The sequence below is a fragment of the Ambystoma mexicanum genome, chromosome 8 (assembly GCF_040938575.1).
Source record: "Ambystoma mexicanum isolate Mex_15411 chromosome 8, UKY_AmexF1_1, whole genome shotgun sequence".
Lineage (NCBI taxonomy): Eukaryota > Metazoa > Chordata > Amphibia > Caudata > Ambystomatidae > Ambystoma > Ambystoma mexicanum.
Window position 1 is genome coordinate 500,483,829 of NC_090929.1, and position 25,327 is coordinate 500,509,155.

The window sequence follows — 25,327 nt, forward strand, 5'->3', positions numbered from 1 at the left end:
GGCTAACCGCCATATAGAGTGGACGCGTCTTCGGTGAGCTCCGCTCGATGGGTAATGATAAGCTGCTCTACGAGACACCGAAGCTTCATGTGAACCCGCTGACACATCACGAGAGCTGCTGAAGCCTTGGAGAGGTCCCCGGGCTCCCCACATACGAGGGTTGGAGCCCTAAAGACCTAAACGCGGCTCGCGAAAAACCCGCGTAACTCGAGGCCAAGATGGCGGCCTCCGCCTGCTGAGCCCGGGGAGTCCTACGCTGGCCCAGCGATCCGCGGAAGCGGCGGACCTTCACGGCACTTCGGAGAGGAGGAGCATCGGAGAGCGGCCGGGAGGAGTCCTGCCGGGCTCGAGACCAGCCCCGCTGGAAGCAGGTGCAGAGGGGGCGCCTCCCGGGCCGCTGGGGTGCGCCGTCGGCCCCGCGGCGGAGACCGGCAAAGATCAGAGACCAGACCGGACCCGCCTGCTGAGGTGAGGGAAGTGAGAGGGGGACCGATCTGGGTGCGGACGCCGACTGCCCTGCCCCGCTCCGGGACTCGACCGGCCATCGGCGCCGCCTGCCTGCCGGGCCTGCGCTGCGGCCCGCAATACACTTATATCTCAGACGGCGATAGCATTGAGGCGGATTGAAAGCGCCCCAGGGAGACTGGAGGAGCTAGCGACTGTCCCCCCGCGGTGCGAGATCGCGCGCCGTCCCACCCGGGAGCCCCTTCACATATCGAGGCCGAGACCACACCCGGGGGCCGCGACCTGGAGCCTTCGCCGTGGGACCCGTCCCGGCGCCTGAAGTTCACAGAACCGCAGAAATGTCTGGCCTGGATAGATCAACGGGAAGGGGAGCTAGGTCCAAGCAGCGACAGACCACCCTGGACGCTTACACAGCCAATGAACCCCCCGACCCCGGGTGTCCAGACACGGCAACGGCTAGTAAGGAAACAGGCCCCACCGTAGCGCCAACTGAACCCAGCAACACCCAACTCCTGGAGGCCATCACACTATTCCAGGCAACTATGGTGAACAAAATTGATGCTGTGGCCATAGATCTGGGCCTCCTACGCCAGGACGTCCGCTCCCTGGCGGGCAGGACCGAGGCACTTGAGACCCAAGTACGGGAAAACACTGAAGCGAAAACCCAGCTCCTGCACGACGTGGATGGCCTGCGGCATAGGGTCAAGAACCTAGAGGACAGGGCAGAGGAGGCCGAAGGGAGGGCTCGCCGGAATAACATCCGACTGCTTGGCGTACCGGAGGGCATCGAGGGCCCAGACCCCACCAACTACATAGAGAACCTCCTGCTACAGGAGATTGGAGCGGAGAAGCTATCGCAGGGTTTCTCCATCGAAAGGGCACATAGATCACTCGCCAAGAAACCTCCTCCAGGCGGCCCACCCAGGCCTATGATAGCAAAAGTACTATACTATAGAGACCGCGAGATCATTCTAGCATTCTCGCGCTCAGGGGGTCAGATCCTGAGGAACTCAGCCAAGATTGCGATCTACCCTGATTATACGTTTCAAGTACAGATGGACAGAGCTCAGTTCATACATACTAAGGCCAGATTGAAAGCTGCCGGAGTGAAATACATGCTTTTGTACCCCTCTAGGCTAAAGGTGATATATAAAAATAAGACCCACCTGTTTGACACCCCGGCGCTGGCTCGGGACTGGATGGACGAGCAGCAGTTACCGGACATTGAAGATAAAAGACGTAAGCCGCATTGAACCACCCTCCACGACTGCAAAGGAACAGTTCTTACCCAAAGTGCACAGCAACAATAAATTGAGCCCTATGAGCAGCTGAATTGATCTTCTACGCGGAACACCGAAGCAACAGCCCCCTCAACCCCCAGGACTTTGTTTTCTTCTTCAGGGTACATTTACCCGCCCGTAGGGCACCCGAAGACCATGCTTGGTCTCAAGGAGCGGAAACGGGACAGTCATGTCGGGGATCGCCCCGTTGGACCAGTTCTATGTTGGGGAAGTTTATTAGGGGGGAGGGAAATACAGGGAAGTTACACCCACGTTGGGACTTTTGAACAAAAAATACCGAGACCTCAGGATGACCTCACTACAGACGCACCACTAACAGGACCCCGATTGAGACAGTGGGAGATCATTGGGCACATTCACGCTTATGGCTGAAACAATAAAAATAATGACGTGGAACGTCAGAGGCATGAACAGTTATGTGAAACAATGCCGGATTCGCACATATCTGCGACGCTGCAAGGTCGGAATTGCTATGCTCCAAGAGACACACCTAACGGAGGAGAAACTGAAGGCGCTAGCCAAAACATGGCGAGGGACCATGATCGGATCCACTTATTCCTCATACGCAAGAGGGATCCTAATATGGATCGACCCGACCGTCCCCTTCAGGATAACGAGCACCAAGACGGACGACGAGGGTAGGATGGCACTTGTACAAGGTACGATGGAGGGGAGAGACCTGTGCCTGGTTAGCACTTATGCACCCAATCACGACGCCACCACCTTCTACCACTCCCTATATTCCAGACTAGGCCCATATGTAAACTGTGCTGTGATTTGGGGCGGTGACCACAACTGCACCCTCGACCCACTTAAAGACAGGTCCGATGCCAGACACTCCCGCCCATCCCCCCCGGCCAAGATATTGTCCAAACTGATGACCCAACTATCACTCTGTGATCTGTGGAGGGAACTAGACCCGGAGCGACGAGAATACTCCTTCTCCCCACCGCACAAAGTCCACACCAGGCTGGACTACATGCTGGTCAGCCAGGAGCAGCAAGCCACCTTTCGTGAAGCACAGTACTTACCTAGAGTACTATCAGACCATTCCCCCTTGATTGTCACGTGGGAGAGGTATACCCGCCCAGACCCCCGGTCCCCACGTGGAGATTGCGGGCCGAGGCCCTGCTGGACGCTGCCTTTCGGGATCACATACAAGACAGCACTGACGAATACTGGCAAAACAACCTAGGCAGTGTAGACTGTATCAGCACCGCATGGGAAGCATATAAAGTGGTCATGAGGGGGGACATGTTGGCAGCGGGAGGAGGGGCTCAGAGATCCATTATGAACTCCCTAGTAGACGCTGAAAAGAAGCTGAGGGAGCTGGAGAACAGAGTAGACGTGAATCCAGAGTGCCTACAGGAAATAATCAAACTGCGACAAGCCTGTCTGTCCCACTGTGAGACACTGGGGAAAATTAAATTATGCCAAACATGTAGAAAGGTCACACGCCCTGGGAGATAAACCTGGCAAACTCTTAGCTTGGCTGTACAAAAGGGAGACCCCTAGCACCCCAATTTGCCACATACGCAAATCGGATGGCACCATCGCGCACACACAAGCAGAGATTAATAAGGTTTTTTCTGAGTTCCACCGTGACCTCTATTCCCAGACCCCTTCCTCATCCGACACCGGGATTGAAGACGCCCTAGATTGCATTAAGTTACCCAGGCTAGACCCACAACGGGCTGAAGCCCTAGACGAACCGATTACTCCTGACGATGTGAAGGCAATAATTAGAACACTACCCTCTGGAAAGGCGCCGGGCATGGATGGCCTCCTTGGGGAGTTCTATAAGACATACGAGGAGACCCTCGCCCCCCTGCTTGCACAAGTATATAACGAGGCTTTCGAGCGAGGCTCTCTCCCGAATTCCATGAGTGAAGCAATAATAATTCCCATACTGAAGCCTGGTAAAGATGGGACAGATTGCGGGTCGTATAGACCACTTTCTGTGTTAAATGTTGACAGCAAAATATTGACGGCACTACTCGCCAATAGACTACGCAGAGTGATTCCCCTTCTAATCCATCAGGACCAAACGGGCTATGTGCCCGGGCGTTCTATTACCGAAAACTTACGTAGATTACACCACATCATATATAGCACCGAGAGGAAACCCCAGAAATACGCCGTAGCGTCACTTGACGCCACCAAGGCCTTCGACTCGGTTAGATGGGAGTGGTTGTATGCCACCATGGTTAGGATGGGGATCGGACCCGCCTTCCTTAAATGGACTAAACTGATCTACACTAACCCCACCGCCAGGGTGCGCACCAACAAGACCTATTCTGACAAATGGCCCCTCCATAGAGGCACACGGCAGGGATGCCCCTTATCCCCCATGCTCTATATCATAGCCGTAGAGCCGGTGGCCGCATATCTCCGTCAGGAATATGGTGACGGAGGCATCGAACTAGACGGGGTGTCACATCTCATCTCCATGTATGCAGACGACATGCTACTCTACTTGCATGATCCCGAGCTCCGTCTGCCCTACATTCTGGAGACATTAGATTGCTTACACACACACACACAGGTATACAGATAAATAGGGACAAGTCCTGCCTCTACCCCCTCGCTGCACTGTATAGCGGGGAGTACGAATCCCTGCCCCCACTAGACCTCCAGTGGCAAGTAACATCCTTTAGATACTTGGGTGTCACCATACACCGCAACCCGAGTACCGAACACATCCTTAACACGGTTAGGGCAAAGGACGCTCTTGCAAAATCCATGGAATTTTGGGGGAAGCTCCCTCTCTCTGTGGCTGGGCGGGCGGGACTCCTCAAAATGGTAGCGCTCCCACGTCTTCTACACTGCTTCACTAACGTCCCCTTCAACATCCCCCCGCTTTTTTCAGAGACCTGAAAACAGGTATCCTCTGTAGGGGATTCCTGTGGCGGGGGGGTAGGCAGAGGGTGGCGCTGGACATTCTCCAAAGAATGTATGAGAAAGGGGGATTGAAAGTCCCCAATTTCGAACTGTATTACCTGGCTAGTCAACTGAGGCATGTAACGCATTGGATGGCGGATTAAGCCACCACTGACACCCGACTCCTCCAACCGGCCCTGCCGCGACTGCTACTCCGAGACCTGCTCTGGGTCGAGAAGAGGGCTCTTCAACATCACCCTTACCTAATTAAACTAGGAACTCAGCTCTGGAAGCGAGCCTGCAAGGCAGTGGGGGTGACAGACCCATATTCCCCGCAGATCCCCATTGCGGCTATCATGGTGAAACCTTCATGGGGATATATAGACACGCGCACCCAGTGGGAACCCTATGGGGTGGCGGTACTCGGAGACCTCATCCATGAACAAGAGCTCATGACGTTTACTGACCTCAGCGAGTCCACGGGCCTGCCCACGGGCCAGTTCTTGCTCCACAGAGCAGTAATGAAGGCCCTGAAGGAGAGATGGCTAGAGGCCGCCAACCAACTCATGGAGAATGAAGCCATCGAAACATTGCTGGACACTGCCGAAGGAGGCCACGAAACCTCCAGAATTTATGAAGCTCTACTGCAGAGTACAACAAAGGACGCACTAAAATGCAAAAGTAGATGGGAGAGTGAAATGGGCCTCGAATTTGAGGACAAAGCATGGGAGGAAATAACCCATTACCATAGAAAGGTCTCCAGAAATGCTCGCCTCCAACTTATTCAGCTGTACATCACCAATAGAGCCTACCTTACGCCCGACGCCATCTCTAAATTCAAAGGAGCCACGATCCAGACATGTCCCAAATGTCATGAGCCAAGGGCGGGTATGACCCACATGTTTTGGAGCTGCCTGATAGTCCAGAGATTCTGGGCCCGAGTGAAAGGAAAAGTGGCGACAGCTGATATTGAAGTGGAAATTCGGGAGCCAGCAGCCTGCATATTGGGAAGTTATAAGCGAAACAGCAAAAATAAGCCCCTAAATAGACTCACTGACTTGATATACATAACAGCAAAAAGGCGCATAGCCATGGGTTGGAAGAGCGCAGGGGGGCCGAACGAAGCCCTTTGGTGGGACGACCTCAAGAGATGGATAGCCGCCGAGACTGCAGCTTGGGAAACAGCGATTCAGGTACAAAGGCTGGACTCCAGCGCAGACCTACTCCGATGGGTAGCGCTAACGGTGCCACTACTCCACCCAGTGACGCACGACGGCGCCTCGAACAGCACTGACGGTCCCGACCCGGCTAGCGCCTAAGGAAATCTGAGGACTTCTCTGTGGTCTCGGGGGGAGGGGCGGGAAGGTTGGGTATGTTAAGACATGTTGTTCCAGATTCATACACATTGCATTGTATAACCTCTGTTTCATATGTGTTAAAAAACCAATAAAGAAATTAAAAAAAAAAAAAAGTATGCAGGATTATCTTTTCAATTTAGGAGGCAGTCTTATTACAAGAAACATGGCTGGTGACCCTCCCCGCCCCCCTAAATATTGAGGGTTTCACTGTACTCTGTCTACCAGCACTGCAAAAAGCAAAAGGGAGGCCCTCTGGGAGTCTACTGTTAGCTTTAAAAAAATTTTTTTTAAAAAACAGATTTTCACAGAAATAGTTTCCATCTTTGAAAACCCTTTGGGTATTCAGGCATGTAGAGCCTGCTCAAATCATGATAACACCCAATCAAAGGTTTGGCCAATTAATATTTACTGGAACCCCGCCTACTCAAAACTGCCTGTATTTTTGGAACTCTTGGGTTCATTGTTGGAAACAATTAAATGGGTTCCAGCAAATAGTAGCATAATCTTGGCACGTGACTTTGACGTGGCCTGCTTGCAGTTAAAAAAAGAGTTAAAAAAATCTATCATCTATAAGCAAGACACAAAATGGGAGATTGTGGGTAGACTTTATGGGTTCTTGGGATCTTAAGATGCTGAATGGTAGCCCAGAGGGAGATTTGGGGGCTTCTAAAACATGGCATAGAGGGGTTTCCTCCTCGACCCTAGATTACGTCTGTTTCCCAGAACCAGCTTGCATTCCCCTCCACTTTGGTTGTGAAGCACGATGGAGGGAGCGATCATAGCAGGCTGGAATTATCTTTTTCCCGCTCTATCAGGCCCTTTTCAAAGTGTAAACAAGCAGCTATTGAGTGGGAATAAAGGCAAAATCAGGTTAGTAAAATATAGGCATGAAGGTGAAAAACTAAATGTACAGCTAAAGAAGATCCCAAGAGTGCTCTGGCAATCTAATTGCCATCCTCAAACGTTTGTTAAATTCCTTTGGGCTTTGTCCGCTCCCAATGAGCCAGTATGCCAGATGAAACAAAAACATATCCATACATTTGATGAAAAAACATCGAAAAGGAAAAGAGAACATTGGAAAGCTCTACAGCAAATAAAGCAAGCAGGGTATCCAGCAGAAATCTATAAGGTAGAAATGAGCAGAGAAAAGGCAAATTATAAATCATTGTCATTACTTCAGAGAGCCTCCCGCCTCCAAAACGACGGCGAGCAAGTGCTTAAATTGCTCAGAGAAGGGAACACCAAAAACCTCTGGGCACTTATCAACCATTTTGAAGGTGGACCTGGCAACGCCCTGTGTAATTTGGTTTCAGAGAAGGGATGGGTAGATCATCTAACAGAAGAATTTTGAAACATCAATGGCTCCCAGTTTGTGATTAAACTATATATATATCTCGGCTTTTGAAACTTGATGAGGGATATAGAGGAGATAATTGTTAAGTCATCTGCCTCACGAGCAGCAGACCCTAATGGCCCACCATATCAAGTACTTAAAAAAGAGCCGGTATTGTGGTCACAACTTCTTTATAATATATTTAATGAGATTCTTAAGAAGGCGCTTATTTCCAGAATCTTGGAAAACTGCTCTAGTCATCCCATTCTTCAAAGCTGGAGATCGTCGAGGCGCAGCAAATTTATCGACCTATAGCACTGCTCGACAGAGTAAAAGCTTTATGAAGCTTTTGTTGAACGAGATGACAGTGGGTAGAAGACCACGGCATATTATCCTGCTTCCAAACGGGCTTCAGGAAAGGCATGTCAACACCATTAAATGGCCTTATATTAAATCTGGTAAGTGAACAGGCAGGAAGAAGAAAATAGATCATTACCCCATCTTTGGAGCATGGGTCGACCTGTCAAAGGCCTTTGACCAAGTGGACCAGGCCCTACTCTGGAACAAAGACAGTAGGGTTTGCCAGAAACACTTCTTGCAATGCTGGTGGAGCTGCACAGGGAGACCAACATAATAGTTCGCCTAGATGAGCTGGGGCATCGGTCAGAAATCATTGAGGTGCAAAGGGGAGTTAGACAAAGTTGCCTAGGCGCCCCACTTTTCTTTAACCTCTTTCTGGCAGAATTGGGTATCTTCCTGGGTTCATCTGCATTGCCAGCCCCGTGTTGAATGGGAGAAAGATCTTTTGGCTGCCCTATGCAGACGAGATAGTGCGGTTAGATAGGACGCCAATTGGTCAATAGCGCCTGCTGACGAAATTGAGTACTTGTGCAGAAGCTTATAAGCTCTCCATAAACCCTGCCAAATCGAACATTGTGATTTTCAAACATTCACAAAAAAAAATTAAGTTTGCAAGCTGGGAACTAAATAGTCAAACAAAAACTGAGGAGGCGGTCAAATACCTGGGTTATGTTTTTCATGCTTCTGCAGCCCTCTAAAAAGGGGATGCAGAAGTGACAGCGAAAGTAGTGCACGGAGTAGCACAAATGCAGAAACTAAATCAGAAGCTTTGCACATTCTCGATTTCTCCTTTAATCAGATACTACTTGGTAAAAATAGTACGTCATTCTCTATGGGCTGAGGCCAGACCACGATTATGGTCAGTCAATTGGGATGTATTTGAAGGTCGGATATGGAAGAGAGTTTTAGGTCTCCCCGCCAGCACACCCAACTGGAGCCTCAGATACGAACAAGGCTTAAAATCTTTGGGGTGCATGGGAAGTTGGCAGTTAATCTCCCTATATTGGGAGATTATGGTTGGAAAAGAGGTCACTTTGTATGTTAAAGGACGTTTGTGCGGTGCACTATCACCACCGGAGTGGTTCCCTGGCGGTCTGGCGGCTCTGAAAGAGGAAGGGAGGGCGAGTTAGTGGGAGGAAGCTGGAAAAGTGCAAGAAAGCAGTGATGTGCTGTTGGAGGCCTCAGCCCGGTGGGTCCGTTGGCTGGGCCTGTGGTGTTTGCGGCCAGTAGTCGTCGTGTACTGTTGTGCGAGTCCATGTGTTTTTTGTTTTCTTGTTGCAATGTAGTGAAGTTTGTGCAGTTTGTTGTGCTGTAGGTTTGTGTTTGGTTTGGAGTTTGAGATGTGTATGTAGAGAACAGGGTCACCTCCACCGGCAGGATCAAAGAATGTTGTGTTTAAGTTTCGATCTGTTAGTAGTACTGTGATTCCTGCTGCTAAAACTGGAAGAGAAAGTAATAGAAGAACTGCTGTAATTAATACTGATCAAACAAATAAAGGGGTTTGATATTGTGATATTGATGCAGGTTTTATATTAATTGAAGTTGTAATAAAATTAATTGCACCTAAGATAGATGAAACACCTGCCAAATGAAGTGAAAAAATTGTTAAATCGACTGAAGCTCCAGCATGGGCTAGGTAAAAAGATTAGTGAAGTTAATGGTATGTCCTTTAATGCTAAGAGGTAATATTTGTTTTGTAAAGGAAGCTAAGAATCATGCTTGTAGGGTGGTAAGGCGATTATTTAATCATCGATCTGTTGGTGAAGCATATAATAATCATGGAATAGTTATTGCTAGTAAAATTAATGGTATACCTAACATAGTTGGGCTTATAAATTGGTCAAAAAAGCTTAGGTTCATGGTCAATTTCAAGATTGTGGTTTTATTTTTTTTACATTTTGTATATTAGGATCATTATTATATTTAAAGTTGTTTGTTTTAGATATTAAAATAAATAAAGATATGATTAAGATTGCAAATCAGGGGCCAGGGTTTAGTTATTGAGGTGCTGGGTTTGCGTAATCACCCTCGAAGGGGTGTGGGAGCGTTTCTGCACCTCTGTCCAGATCTGGGCTTATCTGGTAGTGACATCAGATACCATATGTTGAAGGCCAAATCCGAAATTCTTCTGTTACTAGAGAGTAAGGTAAGAGAGCTTCTCTCCAGTGTTGATCTCGAAGTAGATGCTCTCATATCCAATCCACTAAAAATTAAACAAATTAGAGCTTATGGACTGGACAATAACTGTTGAAAAAGTGCATATGAGGTCATCCGTAAGCCCGTTTGTGTGGTGAAAAAAGGTTAGGATGCCTATCAAATTACGTGATAAAATTCTCAGACAGCTCTCTACGCAATCATTTCCTAAAGATCAGACTAAATCTGGCCCATTGTGGAGAAGTATTGGCAAGGCGCCAACAGGGTGATAGAGCAATACAACTTTGTAAAGTTTGCATTGATCCAGCACAACACACACCGAGGCACTTGCTCATGGAGTGTGAAGGGACATGGAACGCTTGTTTGGCCGACTTTAGGCGATTTGTCCGATATGAAGAAAATCACAGAATTTTTCTGGAATAGAGTTGTTTTGGGCAGTAACGCCGCATTATCTTTGGCGATGGTATGTGTGCTAAAAAGCTGTAATATCTTGTAGAAATGAATAAGGTATGAAAGCTACAAAGGAGGTGAAATTCAAAGACACTCTGGCTAAGGAGCCAACCTTGAATGTAAATGGAATAATTTAGTTTATGTATTTTTCCTATATTAGTGTATTTTATTGATGGATAATTTAATTCATGATATGTTTGTTTTATGAATTGTGTAAAGACTTGCATGTCACAAAAAAAAATATTGGGGCAACTGTAAAGACTGGAGGGTGGAGAGGGGGGGGGGTCTGTACTCCTGCTCTCTATATGGTAGAGGAGAGGCACAGAGGACCCCAGCCAAGATTCTCTATTAAGGTAGCAATGGACGAACAATCAAGGCCTAGCTTCTCAGAGGTGATGCAGGCTGGTTCTTAAGTACAGTGTAGTCCCCAAGCCCCAACAAAGGAACGTCCACACATTATTAGCTAAAAAACAGTCTTTATATAATGAAGTTCAAGGTTATGTACACTATCACAATAACTGAGTTTGTGCTCCGCAAATCTATAATGACAGATATATACAGTTCTATGTGGTACCACAATTATTACTAGATCTCATTAAAGTGCATCAACTGTACTCTGGTTAAATGGCACACAAATCAAATTAATAAAGGTAACCAACAATAGACATAGGAGGAAAGCAGTTGGTTAGAACAATTGGCAGAATACTGGCCTCTACCGTTAAACACAGTTCTGTGTGGAGATCTCCCCCAAACTGGGCAACCTGTAAAGTAAAGAAATATCACAAGCCCAGCACATATATTTTTCTACAAGTCTTATTTCCTTCTATAATGTTTCTAGCCCCCCCAATGTACCTGGTAGAGCAGAGTTCTTCGAAGAGGTGTCAATGGAGCCTTCTCGAGTGACTCCGTTTAAAGCAGGCGCAAAGGATCGTCGAGGAGTCTAAGAAGGTGAACTTGGCGTTGATGAAGTTTAATGGTGCCGAGACCACAGCGTGAATCCAGGCGGTGCTCGTCAGCAACATCCTGTGAGGATTAAGTGTGCAGGGCACCTCAGCGTTTGATCGTTCAGGACCGCAGAGTTTCTTAAGAACTGTGGCCCGACAAGGGCATCGAGTCGAAGTCTTTGTGGTCTTTGGGTGGCGGGAAACCCACCGGCGGATGCTTCTCGGCGCGTCGACAGCCTGGCCTTCTCAGGCGGGATAAGGCAGGCGGTGGTGTGGACGAGCTTGTCCGTGAATCATAAAAGTCTTAGGCAAAGGAGCGTGCAGCTCCGGTCGTCGGAGAGGCATCAAGCGGTCCCCTCTTCTGGTCAACACGGCTTCGACGGGCCTCCAGCGGTTACAGCGATACTCCGAACTACTCAAAAGAAGTACCTAGTACAATGGTCAGGGATCAATTCTTGAGCAGGCTAAATCTTCTCCCACTAACGAGATCAGGCATATCTGTTGACTAACTCGAGAGAACAAATGTTGTTCTGTAAAGACGATGCTGCCACGGAAACGGTGAAGCAGCTTCTCCTCTTGTCCAGCACTCAAAGACGCAAAAACCAAACAATTCTGATATTTGATGACCGTGTGATGGAAGTACGTACGACTGCATGTGATCGCAGTAGTTACATTTTTAGCAAACTTGTTTTAAGGAAAAAGCAGAAGGTTTATCTACAAACCCATGCAGGGACTGGATGGGATACATTGTATTCTTTTTTTAAACATTTTTTACTGCTAAAAAAATTGTACTCAATTCAAAGCAAATATAAATTAGAATAAAAATAAAACGTTCCTGTTCCAGGCATTCAATTTTTTTCCATGCCAGACAATCATGAACACATTAATCTGCTTCAGGGTAGACTCCAATGCAGCCTAACCTGGACTGCCCCTCTTTGGACTTGACCAGCATGCCCACTCTCAATGTTAAAAGAAATAAGAGGATCCGTTTAAAAGGATGACCATAGCTCCATCAACAGGGTAGTGTACTAAAGGATTTAAAAATGCTTTTGGCCCCAAAGTCATAGAAACACAGATCTGGCATCACAGCAATCTCTAAGCAGTCTCAGGCTGCACTTTTAAGAAAATCCCAAAAGCACAAACTAAATATATTAAGAGAACGCTCATCACAAATAGTCAAAGGTGCAGTCATAAGGAGGATGCAGTGAAAAAAAGAAAATCAAAAAAATAAATAAATCGAACCTGCTCCATCTTCACCAGGCTCCGGCTTAGGGTAATTTCAAAAATAAAGAAACTCATTTAAAAATTATGCAAATAACCAGCAGTCGCATGATCAACTGATTTCAAATTTCATACCCAGAGTAGGCAATGAAGTCTTTCAGGAAAACATTCAAAGAGTACTTTCAGCTAAGAGCCTAAACTTTGCAGGGCTGATGCGCATTTACCATTTTTCTTAATTTGCAATCCTTAGGGGAGGAGGGGTGTGGCATTGTGTGAATTATTCTGCACGATAATGGCAGACATTAAAGGTTGCCTTAGGATCAAAAGGCTACTTTCACATGCTCATTCAAGTGAAGGAAGAGGAGCAGAGCTTGCAGTTGGAGCTGACGAATTATACCAATACCATCAGTTAAACTAATCTGGGGATGTTACTTGAGGGTTCTCAAGGTCAAACCATACTGGGGACAGGAAAACCAATAGTTTCTTACCCTTATGGAAGAAACATATTAGAAGGCAGTCAAATCCATGGGCATGGGTTTCATTTTGGAAGTGGGCTTGCATTAAAAGAAAAAAACCTACACAGCAGGATTTAACTAGATGAAGCCCTCCCTGATGGACCATTTTGTCAGGCCACGCCTTCTCTAAAGTATAGAAAGATTTGTCTCGAGCACAATTCAACTGAGCAGCATATGCTTAGTTTTGAACTAGAAGGCTGCAACTTTGAAGTTTTAAAACCAAATAACCATTCATTGCAATTTCAAAAAAAGACTGTTGAAATGAGAAGTACTACAAATAGCAAAGTTGGAGTTCTAATGAAAAGAGAGATAAGGCAATCACAAAGGTTATGTCATAGAAAACCAGGCTGAGAGCAAAGAAAAATTAAGTAATGTTGCAAACTCAGAACAGGTACTCCGAGTAGATTTGCTGACAACAGCTCAATTCAGAATGATCCTCCCACAGCAGTCGAAGACTGGTAACAAAGCGCAGAAAAGGGAACACAATGGCAACTCCAAATGTAGCATTGTTGAATGACAAACTAGTCAGTCAAAGCCAATTAGCAAATGGAAAGACCCAAGTCTTCTTCCATACCTATTGGAATGCAGTCCCATCCATTACTGAACATATTCCAAATGATGGTGTCCGCAGCAGTCGATCAGCGGGCATAGTGTGCACTATTTTATTGGACCACAAATTGCCAATAGCATTAGACTTCATGTGGGGTCACTGCTCAGGATTATGCAAATGCCCAACTTCATACCCAAGCTTCAACTCGGCAATAACTTCAAGGCAGCCATTACTCACAATAATGACTTCTGCCTCAGTCTATTAGGGTAAATTCTGACACTCCTGCAGACTTATGATCCAGGCACTAGGTGGAGTTTAGAGGGTGGCGACAACCACCACAATTAGGCCCACTAATAAGTCAATGCGTTTAGTACATTACTTTGCCCTAGTCACCAGCTACAGCCTGCTAACGCCCACTCATATTTTAGAGCTGCAGCAGGGACTTTAAACTTTAGTTACAGAGTACATTGCTGGAAAGCGATTCTGCTCTAAACATTACTAAAAACACCAATGGATGTTGAAGGACTACAAGTGTTAAGCGTTCAAGATAAAGTAAAACATACTGATAATTGACTGGATCAAATATTGTGCCTAATTAGTCAAATTCATTCACTTACACATATGGCATTGATGTCAGATTCATGGCCTGTAAAGGTCTGCCGACACATTCCTTCTCGAACGTCCCAGAGTTTTGCAGAAGCATCACAAGCGCCAGAAACAAAGCAGCGGGAATCGGGGGCCAGAGACAAGCTCATTACATCTCCAGTGTGTCCTGCAAACGTAGTTGTCTGCTGCCCCGTTTCAATGTCCCAGAGAGCACTGGTGAGTGAAAAAAGGTACTTGGTAAAACACTATCACAGAAGACACAAGGTAAAATACAAAGTGGTTCAAATACAAAATGAAGAGCTGATCAAATTTTGGATACCTTGAAGGTCCTCAAAAGAAATACTCTTGAATACTATATGTAATATGCAGGACTCAGTAGAATATTTTTAGTTCGGTACAATGTGTATTGGTCATTGCTAGACAAACATGAAGCATTCATTTCATGGGACGCCATGCCATTCTTTTCACCAATGCACAACACACAATACAAATTTAAAACGCTGGCAACAAATCAAATATATAGGGCATAGCAAATTTAAACCATTTTAGAAATATTAGTCTTCACTAAGAAAGCATCCAAACAACTACAGTATTAGAATGCATCACAATTGCGAATGCATCGTTTAACTCTAGGTGAAAAAACATTTAAAAAAAGGTTAAGGTTACTGCATATAAAAATGTAAATTCAAAAATTGGAATGTAAACATTAAGGCACAGTATCAATCTTAAGAAATAATGTGCCTATTGCCGAGCATTGACTTTGCATAAGCGACTATTTGTACATGAATGTTGCCATTTTATCAAATTTCCGTACCAAACAGCAGCAATAGCCAAGTTAATACCAACTATGGTTGGTGGTGAAATCTGGTCTTAAAGCAATATGGACGGAGGCCAAAAAGTATAGTATAGTGCTGCATCTCCCCAAATCAGCCACTCGCTGAGTTCATGAATTTTGATTTAGGGCCCCCTACCTGGCAATGTGCAGCAGTGATGACCGCTGTAGGGTCTGTATTAAAAGTAGAGAGTATAACAACCAATATAATGCAATCACTGCAAGGTGGGCTGTACTTTGCACCACCAAGCTTTCATGGATTAGAAGAGTATACAATATACCGTGTTAAGGCACATGTTTTATGGTAATCTGGGAGATCCAGGTTTGACAGTCAGGTTTGAAGGATTAAATGAAAGCTATAAATTAGGATCATCTGACGGAAGAATTAAGAAAAAACCTGGTATGCAAGAGTTTGATATCAACTTTAGAACAATAACGCTGTGGAAACTAAAGACTTGATATACTAATTGCCTAGCGTGGGACCAGAGAAATATTGATTGTAAAGAATTGATACCTCAGCGATTTTTGCAATTTTACATTACTGGGATCTTATTGTAGGTCATCCTCCTTTGTGCCCCTGAGAAGTGTCCTACACACAGCCACACACCTCATCAAGGGTCTACACAAACTACCACATCACCCCAGCCCTCATCGATCTTGACTAGCTCCCACTACACATGAATCACCTTCAAGTCTTGCTGCACTATCTATACGGCAGTCGCCCTCTACCTCGCAGAGAAACTCAGAATCGCTGGCGGACAATGCACCACCAGAAGCCAGGACACATGCAGACTTTAAATCCTCTGCTGCAAAAAGGAAAGGACCAGAAAACAATTCTTCTCTGCCTACGACCCAAGACTATAGAACCTCCTCCCCATCAGCTACAGACTCACCCCCATGCTGCCACAATTCAGAAAAGAACTCAAAGCCCACCTCTTCAAGGAGTCCCTCCTCCTCAACAGCTAGGCCATGCCGTTGCCCCCCGCGTCACCGACTTGCTAGATGCTGTCCGCCCCTCTCTTCCGTGCCAACCTGTGCAGCTGTACCCTTCCTCTGTGCCGCTCTGTATCCTACCCCCTGCTGTACATCTGTTCTGTTACCTCTGAAAAGCGCTCCGTTATGCATCTGTACTGTTGTATACCTCTTAAGCACGCTGTTATGTACTGTTGTATACACCTGTAAAGTGCTCTGTTGCGTCTCGTAGGTCCGACCTAAATAAATACCATAATTGTGTCATCCATGACTTGTTTATTTGGTTTAAAATAAGGAAACATGTATATAATTTACATTACAAATATTCTAATCATGGAATAGGGGATAAAGGTTGAGTGGGTATTATGGAAGACGTGAAGTTAAAAGTATCTGTTACACTAAATAATTGCTAATTTTAATTTCTTATTTCGCCTTTTAGATAGTTTGCAAACTGATCAAACAATTGTTGGTACTTTTAATTGATTATCCATTGGTGACATTGCAGAATCTTGCTATATATTTTTATCAAAGCCATGAAGAAGCTGGCATAGGTTTTTGATGAATGTTGGACATATGTTGTGAAACCCGTGTTGCCCTGACAGAAACATTATTTATGTAGTGTGTATATCGAATTGTAACCACAGAAGAACATTGTCATTGGAAAGGGAACACTGAAGAGAACTGCAACATTTTAAAGAATTTGCAGTGACTATGGAGATTCCTTTTTTAATTTACTTTAAGTGACACTAGCAGGAGTGATGCATGGGTACACCAGGCGTAGATTTAACTAAAAATCTCAATACAGAAATACTTTTAGTTTGGGAGTGCAATACCGACTCAAGGCTGACCTGTTGCTGTTCATTAGCTTGTTTTAACAGTCAATTATAATATTTGCATTCACAACATATGTATACTATTCAAATATATCTAAGTTTAATATGTGCATTACATGCATTTTCTTCCATTAGTAACAAGTATGTTTGGCCATATTGAGTGGTGCGTCTGGTGCATTTGCACATGTTACGTACCTATTGTGTGTAAGCAACGTGCATAGTTATTTTGAGATTGTCCCGTTGAAGGCTATTCTGCTCGCTTCTACTCCGTTCTCATTGTTGGTGCATTGGTTTATTTTGCCCGCAGTTGTGCATATTGCGCCTGTACGTCATGCTTTTGTGCATTACTGACATAATGCTTGCAATGGTTTCCACATTTGAACATTACATGGATATTGGGGACCTTAATTGAGGTCATGTGTGTACATAGTATATTGCATATGCATAGAGGGACATTTGGGTAAGGACTGTGCACGTGGGGGTAATCATTCAATATTTACCATCTAGGCATGTTTTTGGGGTACAACGTCCTTTCATCGCAGGATGAAATGTCGCTGGTTTTTTGCTGTGGGTTTTATGCCGAAAAACATCACATTTTTAGGGGGGTTAGAAAATATATATATGGGCTGCGGGTGTTCGGAAATAGATACAAAATTAAAGGCATGGGAATGGGGGGACCCCTCAAAAATAAAAAATTTGATGCGTTTTTTTGTTATAATAGCTGCTGGAAAAAACCTGCAATATTTTATCTCGCGATAATGACATGGAACCATTTTTTTGGTACCTATTGTGCACCCTCATTTATTTATTTTATTTATGGTTTGCTGGTTAGGCGCTTATACAGCAAGTAAAATACAGTTTCAAAGCGCCCACAGGGCGAGGGGAGGGAACAAGGAAGTGAAATACAATTCAAAACAGTATTTAATAAGAACAGTCAGGGAAAAGGAAGAAAGGACAAATCTACTATGCCTTGTGGGTATTCAGAACGTGCAAGTGCAGTAAGGTAGAGGGGTTAAGTGCTGGGGAGTCCGAGCTCAAGGGTGAGCCAAAAATCAAGTGCTAGGGTTGAGTGTTACATGGCCAGGAGCCACGCTAGGAGTATGTGCAAAACCTCCAGGGCGGAGGGAGTGCCAAGGCAAGCGCTGAGGGTAGACAGATGCTGGGCCGATTGAGTGAGGGAGGTCAGGGGCCCCGAGGATGCATAAGGGCGCTGGAAAACAATCCCAGCAACTGTGGGATTAGCAGAGGAGGCAAGAAGGTAAGGAGGAGGTAAAGAGGAAAGTCTTGAGGAGCTTCCGCAATTTAAGAAAGTCATGCTCAAGGTGCAGAGTCACGGTGAGGCTGTTCCATAGAAGCGAGCCAGTTGAGTAAAGCGATCGACCACCTACCCTCTGTTTAGCAAAACGCTTTACACACAAAGTTGGTGCCAGAGTAACTTAAGAGGGAGAGTATTTAGTATGATAAAGTTGAAGATAGCGTGGTCCCCGGGCCCAAGCAGCCTTGTAGATGATGCAGAGGGATTTGAATTTAATCCTTACAGCAAGTGGGAGCCAGTGAAGACTTTAGGGCGGGAGATATGCGGTACCTGGGCTTAAGGCCAAGGATAAGGCTTGCTGCCCTATTCTGGATTAGCTGGACGGGTTGCATAGTGGAAGCGGGTAGATTCAGAAGGCGGCTATTGCAGTAGTCCAGCCTGGAGATCAGCCTCTGCAGGAAAGTGAGAAAAGAGAGAAGACCTTTGAGAAGGAAGAGCTGAAAGTGGGTCTTCTTGGCAAAGTCCAGAGTGTGAGGGAGGAATGAGAGCGAGAGAGGAATGAGAGCGAGAGGAGTAAAAGATGACGCCAAGGTTTCTGGCTTTAGAAGGAGGGGGAGAGCCCAAGGAGGCTGGCCAGAGTGAAGGGAAGAAGGAGGGGGAGCAGAGGGAAGGATCTCAGTTTTACAGGCATTGAGGCATAGATCGCTGTAGGTGCAGCAGGACTGGATGGCAGATATGGCATGATTTGTTATTTATAACGCGCTTAATACCCAGAGGTTTCTAAGCACAGACCGAACCTGTGTTGCCTTGTGTCGTCTTGCTTCCAAGCCGAGCACGTTGCCTCTGAGCTATCCGCCCGAGACAAGGCAGTCAGGGATGGAGGGTGCAAGAGGATCAGCAGGAAGTTTGAAGAGCGGTGTGTTGTCTGTGTAACAATGGAAGTTGGAGATGAGGCGTGCAAGCAGAGCTAGGTAGACGTTAAAGACACAAGGGGAGAGGATATAGCCCTGGGGGACACCACAGGTGGAGAGAATGTGCCCACAATGACTTCAGAAGAGCAGTCAGGAAGGATGTCAGCCAGTCCAGTGCCCGTTCCGATATACCAAGGGTATCTCATCATTTGTACGATGGAATGGTTGACTGTATAAAAGTGAGGAAAAATCTAGAAGGATGAGGACAGCTAGGGAGTTGGAGTCCAGAGATGTGAGCAGTTTTTCAGAGTTAAGAGCAGTTTGTGCCTCTGGATGCTCAGAATCCAGATTGATGGTCGCAGAGACCACCAACAAGTTCAGTGTGATTCGAGTTGGGGCAAGGCCAGCTTCTCCAGCAGCTTCCCCAGGACGGGGGTGATGGAAATAGGGCGTTAGTTGGCAAGGAAGGTAAGGTCTGCCGAGTGCTTTTTCAGGAGTGGACGCACAAGGGAGTGCTTAAGGGAAGAGAGGAAGATCCAGTGAAAAAAGATGCAGAAATTAGTGCGGCAGCAAGAGAGCCAATGTTTTCCTTGATGGTCCTGGATGAACAGGGGGGGGACCTGTTTAGAAGAGACCTTCATGGAGCAGACAACTCTGGTAACTTCTTCAGGTGTGACAGGGGAGAAGAAAGAGGGTGAGGGGCCAAAGGAGGCATGATGGTATGGGTTCGGTTGGGAGGATGGGGTCTAGCAAGGGTGTTCAGGATGCCCTGGGTTTTGGTGGCGAAGTGTGTGACCAGTGCATTGCAGGAGGCCTGAGAAGGAGAAGTGGAGGAGACGGCTGAAGGGTTGGCTACTTCCTTGCAGATATTTAAGAGTTCAGCTGTGTTGTTGGATGCAGAGGAAACCCAAGCCTGTATGTGGGCTCTTTTCTTTTGGCATGGATTCAATCTGTATTGCCTTTGTAGCAGGTGGCAGGCCAGTTTATCAGAGGATGAGCCTGAAGTATGCCACTTCTGCTCTGCCGCCCTGGTGGGAGAGGAGGAGGGAATAGTCTGACCAGGAGAGAGGAATGACTAGAGGGGGAAGAGCGAGAGGTCAGAGTGTATAAGGGCATCCAGCGGAGCCGTCTGGCCCAGAAGGTAGAATGGAGAGGAAAAGAGGTGCAGAGGTCATAGAAGAGAGTGGATGCAGAGTCAGGGGAGTCAAGTTGGATGTTGAAATCGCTCAGGAGGAGGTTGGAGCCGGATGAAAGTAAGGCAAAAGCAAAATCAGCCCAATCAGAGGAACAGAGTGGTGGCGCCAGGAGGCCGGTAAATAGTAGCAATGGTCAGGGTGGAGATGGGAGCGATGACCAACTTGCAAATCAGGCTCTCAGAGGAAGAGTAGAGCAGGGTGGGTAAAATGGAGGTAGAAACCCACTCGGGGAAAGATGAAGGCAACCCTCCCACCCCCCGCAAGTGAGGTGAGGTCCAGGCTGGTTGATTATTTGGAAGCCATCAGGGAGGAGGGATTGACTGAGCTGGCATTGAACCAGGTCTCTGTAAGAGCGAGAAGGTCAAGGTCAATGTCTTCAAGAAGGAGGCAGATGTCAGCAGAGTGTTTGTTGGCTGAGCGGGCGATAAGAGTCGACAGATGGAGGTCTCTGCCTTTGAAGGTTTTCTGAGGTGAGGTACAGGGATGTGGGATACCAGTCTGCAGAGGGGGAAAAGAGTAGTAAGGGGGAGAAGCAGGAGAGCGAAGGAAGTTAATGAGAGGAGGCAGGATTTGGTCAAAGATAAGGCAGTTGGGTTGTGGACCCTGAGCCAGGATAATACCTGTGTGATGGACATTAACGAAGCAATGTGAAGATGAGAAGCCGGCCAAGAGGCCTTCCCATGTGGTGCCACCGTTAATGGTAGAGAATATGGAAGGAGAAAACCACTTGGGGGGATGTGGGGGTGGGAGCGCTGACATAGGTGTCTGCAATGGGAAGTCCAGGGTTTGCACTCAGGATGTCTTTTGTTCTTTTTCCTGCCAGACTTCGTGAGGGAGGAGGGATAGGTGATAGTGTAGCAGTTAGAGAAGATGGGCGAGATGCAGAGAGCCATAAGGGTGGCAGAGGTTAGTGGGGGAATGAAAGAAGAGTGGCTGCATAGCATAGGTCTAGCTAGACTCACCAGGGGGCCTAGAAGTAGTAGTCAAGGCATAGATGCAATCCTGAAGGAATAGACTTTCAAGAGGTGCACAGATGTACAGTATACAACTAAAAAACGATTTTTTAAAAATGGAGGCACACATACAATACAAGTAATGCAGCGAGTGTAGATGGTCTAAGAAAAGTCAGGAATCTGAAACATAGTATGTGGGGGCCCTCCTCGACCACCAAAAGCTTCACTGGGACAGCCTGACCGCCAGAAGTAGGCATAAGAAGGCAGGCGTTTGCATGGGGGACTCCTTGAGCGCAATGCCAGGAGTCCATAGTCAGCGGGCCCTGTCCACGCCTCTGAGATGGGCAGGCCGGGGCAGAAGCAGCAGTGGAGAGGGAGCCACTGCCCTGCCTTCGGGACTGGCAGAGTGCTACACATGGCTGCAATCTGACATCTTGACGTCGGGCACCTCAGAGAACAAGTCAGGAGACCGAGACATAGAAGAGTCTACATGGATATGAAGCACATCAGTTAATTCTAAATGTGTGGTTAATGTGCATGTGTGCTTGTTCGGCACATATGGACTTTGTGGCTTACGGTCGAGTGTTATTGGATCGTCTAATATACAGTCAGAGGGCAACAGGTGTGAGTAGGTTTTAAGACAGTTTTTCTGAAGTCCAACTAAGGGCTTAGCAAAACCATTCAACTGAGACAGTACACAAGTCCACTCTTAGTCCACTCTTAGTATAAGGCAGTACCACTTGAGTACATGGTAGTGTAGATCGAGCAGTCTGCCTTATATTAGGAGGGAGAGAGGACTGTAGGAAAGTACATAGAACCTGTAGTATACAAAGGATTAAATAGAACCACTTACAGCCAGGAGTATTATGTATGAATAAATGTTTATTATCAATACAAGTAGGCCAAGTTAAGTCTTGGGGTAAGTATTGGTCATAGAATCATAACCACATTATTAAAAACACAACACAATGCTTGAAGGTACACATACCAAAGCAGAAAACCTTCAGAATACCCAACAGTAATTCTAGGGAAGTCAGAACTTTTCATACACATTTCATATAGGCCACACCTTTTCATAGGTCGTAAAAACCATATGTTACTTTCTGATTACTTTCAGTAATACAAGGATAGTAGACCCTGTCAGTTATGCAGTGACAAGCAGAAAAGAAATCACAATCAACCAACCCTGTTACCAGGATTCGATTTTGAGTTACTCTAGCATACTCATGACAGACTTAACTGTATAAAAACGCAGTTATATCTCTGGAAAGATAACCAAGATGAAATATGTAGAAAAAAGCCACCAGATTAACCATCAGGCCACTATTTTAATATGAAAATTTTGAGCACCTTTCAAAACTGGGCAAGAATCGACATACCCTAATCTCCAATGCTAAATTATTCCAGAGTTTGGGGCCGAAGATGGCAAAACTTGCCTCCTCTAGATACCCATGTCGAGCGAGGAACACTCAGTAGCGACTGATCACTAAAACGAAGCGACCTAGGGGGAGAATAGCGGCAGATTTTGGCACTTAGGTATTCGGGAGCTAGAAGATCAGGCATGCCACCTTAAAGCTAATACGATCCTCCACCGACACCCAATGCAATGATCTGTGGAGGGGGGGAGCAAGAGCTGGGGGGGGGGGGGCTGGACACGAGCCGATCTGCCCAGTCAGCCAACCAATCTAACCGTTGCATTTTGTGCTTTCTGGAGCCTATAAATCTGTTTGGCGGGAATTCCCGCCAAACGGCTGTTACAATAGTCCAGATGGGCGTTTGATCGAGCACCCACCACTACAGCGTGATCCTCCTCAGGAATAAGACGTAACACCCAGCGAAGCATATGCAGAGAGTAATGGACTGCCTGGACTTTATCGCCAACCAGAGCTTTGCAACCCAGATTGTCCTGCCAAAGCCAGCCTAAATTCTTGATTTACTTTACTTGATACTTTTGTGAACACAGATCCAAAGAACAGTACATACCTACAACTACTTTGAGGATAAAACAGTTACTCTAGGTGAGTAAGATCTTTTAGTGCAATATTCAATTACAGTTGCTTTTCAGCTCAGAACTTTTTACACTAATTTAGGATTGCACCAGACAGACCAAGGCCAGCTACACCTAAAGAACACTTTTGAAGAATGGCACACAGCTATTCTAGGCAGACATAACCAATGTTGTAATACACTATTACACTTGGTTTTCAGATCAGTGAAACACAGATTGAGGGAAGCATAACTTAACTTATTTTAGGATGGCACACAGCTAACTCAAGGTAAGTAAAACCCATATAAGTTTTAGAAGAACTACCAGCAACTTAAAGGTAGGTATACACCTAAGACTGTACACAACAGACCAGGGAGAGCAAAACTCAATGTTACACTTTATGAATGACAAGGTTATTCTAGGTAGGTACAACCTAAGGCAGACTTATTTTAAACAGGCTATACAACAAGTCTGGGCAAGCAAGACCTGGTTGGGAAACGTATACACCTATTCTCTGAAAAAGTTACTAAAACCAACATAATTAAATTTGGGAAAGAGGCATAATCAATTTACAGGTGAGTGAAATAACCTCAAATATACTTTTCAGAATGGCCCAACACGAATTCAAGCTAAGTAAGAACTTTTTACCTGCTCACTTCCAGAGTGACCGTAACCAACCAACCAACTTTTAGTAAGTAACACTTGTTAATCTTTTCAAGACAGAATCCTTTACTTATCCAGTCCTTTTCTATTGCACAAGTTCACTCATGGGCAGAAGATGGAACCTAGTGGTCTAGGAACCAGCTGTAGGCAGGATGATATAGTTCCTCTAGAAGACTGTTCAACAAGCCAGTAGTTAACTTAAAAGTTAGTTAGGGCCCAGGGACTTCTGATAAGACATCATAGGGGGATTACAGCAGTGGGCCTCGGTGAACTGGATGAAAAGACTCCCAATCACAGCAAACACGCTAAAGCTTTAGAGAAATCACAAAGACTTAAGGTAAGTCAATACCCCAGCCAACACAGTACCTTAGCACAGAAGAAGAGATGCAGCAAGAAGACTTCAGGATCTGGAGCAAAAAACCTGGCGTTTAATTCCTTTATCGTGAAGACAGGGCACTGGAAGGACCTTTGCAACAGGCATCACAGGGAAGGCTCTAGGCAAGAGGATCTTCACATGGTTTACTAAGCACAGAAGATGTTGCAACAGGGGAGACTTCAGGATCTGCAGCCAAAAACCCAGTCGCTGAATTCCTTGTCATGAAGACTGAAGACGGGGCAATGGAAGGGCTTCTGAAGCAGGGATCAAAAGGGGAGGGCTCTAGGCAAGAGTTTCTTTGCAGATGGATGTGGCTCTGTAGTTTTGGCGCTCTTTTCAGGAGCCAGAAGACTGAGTATCGCAGATAGGCTTTTCATCTTTTTTAAAGGTGCAGCATTCTGGTAAGGGTATTTCTTTCAGACTACTCACATATCTGCAGGTCCAGCAGGATGCTACCAAAACTTCAGCAAGATTCGGAATACAGAAGACCATGCACCGCACAATGACTCGAGGTCCCAGGGTATTGGGGAGTTACAGCCCTGCAAGGTCGCAGCACGATGTGGGATGACTCAAAATGCAGGTCTTGATTCTAGTGCATCTCAACAGGTTCTGGGTTGCGGTGGTCCTTTTCGTGGCCCCCAGGCCAATTGCAAGGAAGGATTACATAGCAGGCTCTCCGGTCGATGGAAATCACTAAGGTCATCGTTTCTTCCTCTTCGGTTTCAGCTCCAGTGGTCGACTACCTCTACAACTTCCAGGATCAGACTTTTATGCAAGAACCCAGCCAATCAAACAGTCATGAAACATTCAACCTGGGTGGGGTGGGGGTGGGGGGGGGGAAGGGGGGGTTGGCAGTCCTTTCAGGACAGCTAGCCTCCCAGTTTGAACTTTATTCTTGCAGTCAGGCTGGAAGACCAAGTGCTGCAACGTTTTGGACTCTTCCCTCGCTTTCTGCCTTCACGGACTCTGGTGCCTGGGCGGGTTTGAGCAAGGTCTCCCGCAGAGGATGGGAGTAGTTTCTTACCTGTAACTCCATTCCTCCAGCTTTGGTTTCTTTCATGGATCCACATGCTGTGAATATTCCCCGTCAGGCTGGGAAAACCCTGGTAACTTTAATATAATATTTTCCTATGGAACAAACTGACACCTGGAGTGTCCCATCAACGTCGTTATGGGTGCTTTGGGCAGCACCAATGGGACGTTGAATGTATA

At 46.3% G+C, this 25,327-nt stretch overlaps 1 protein-coding gene across 3 annotated transcripts in view; it reads right to left on the reverse strand.

The window, feature by feature from the left end:
* The window catches only part of GNB1 (G protein subunit beta 1), an 805,062-nt gene that overhangs the window by 121,844 nt on the left and 657,891 nt on the right, over positions 1-25,327 (reverse strand). For all 3 annotated transcript variants that reach the window (XM_069610167.1, XM_069610168.1, XM_069610166.1), the window contains exon 8: positions 14,149-14,350. In XM_069610167.1, coding sequence (XP_069466268.1) covers positions 14,149-14,350 — 202 coding nt within the window. The remainder of the gene's footprint in view (positions 1-14,148; positions 14,351-25,327) is intronic.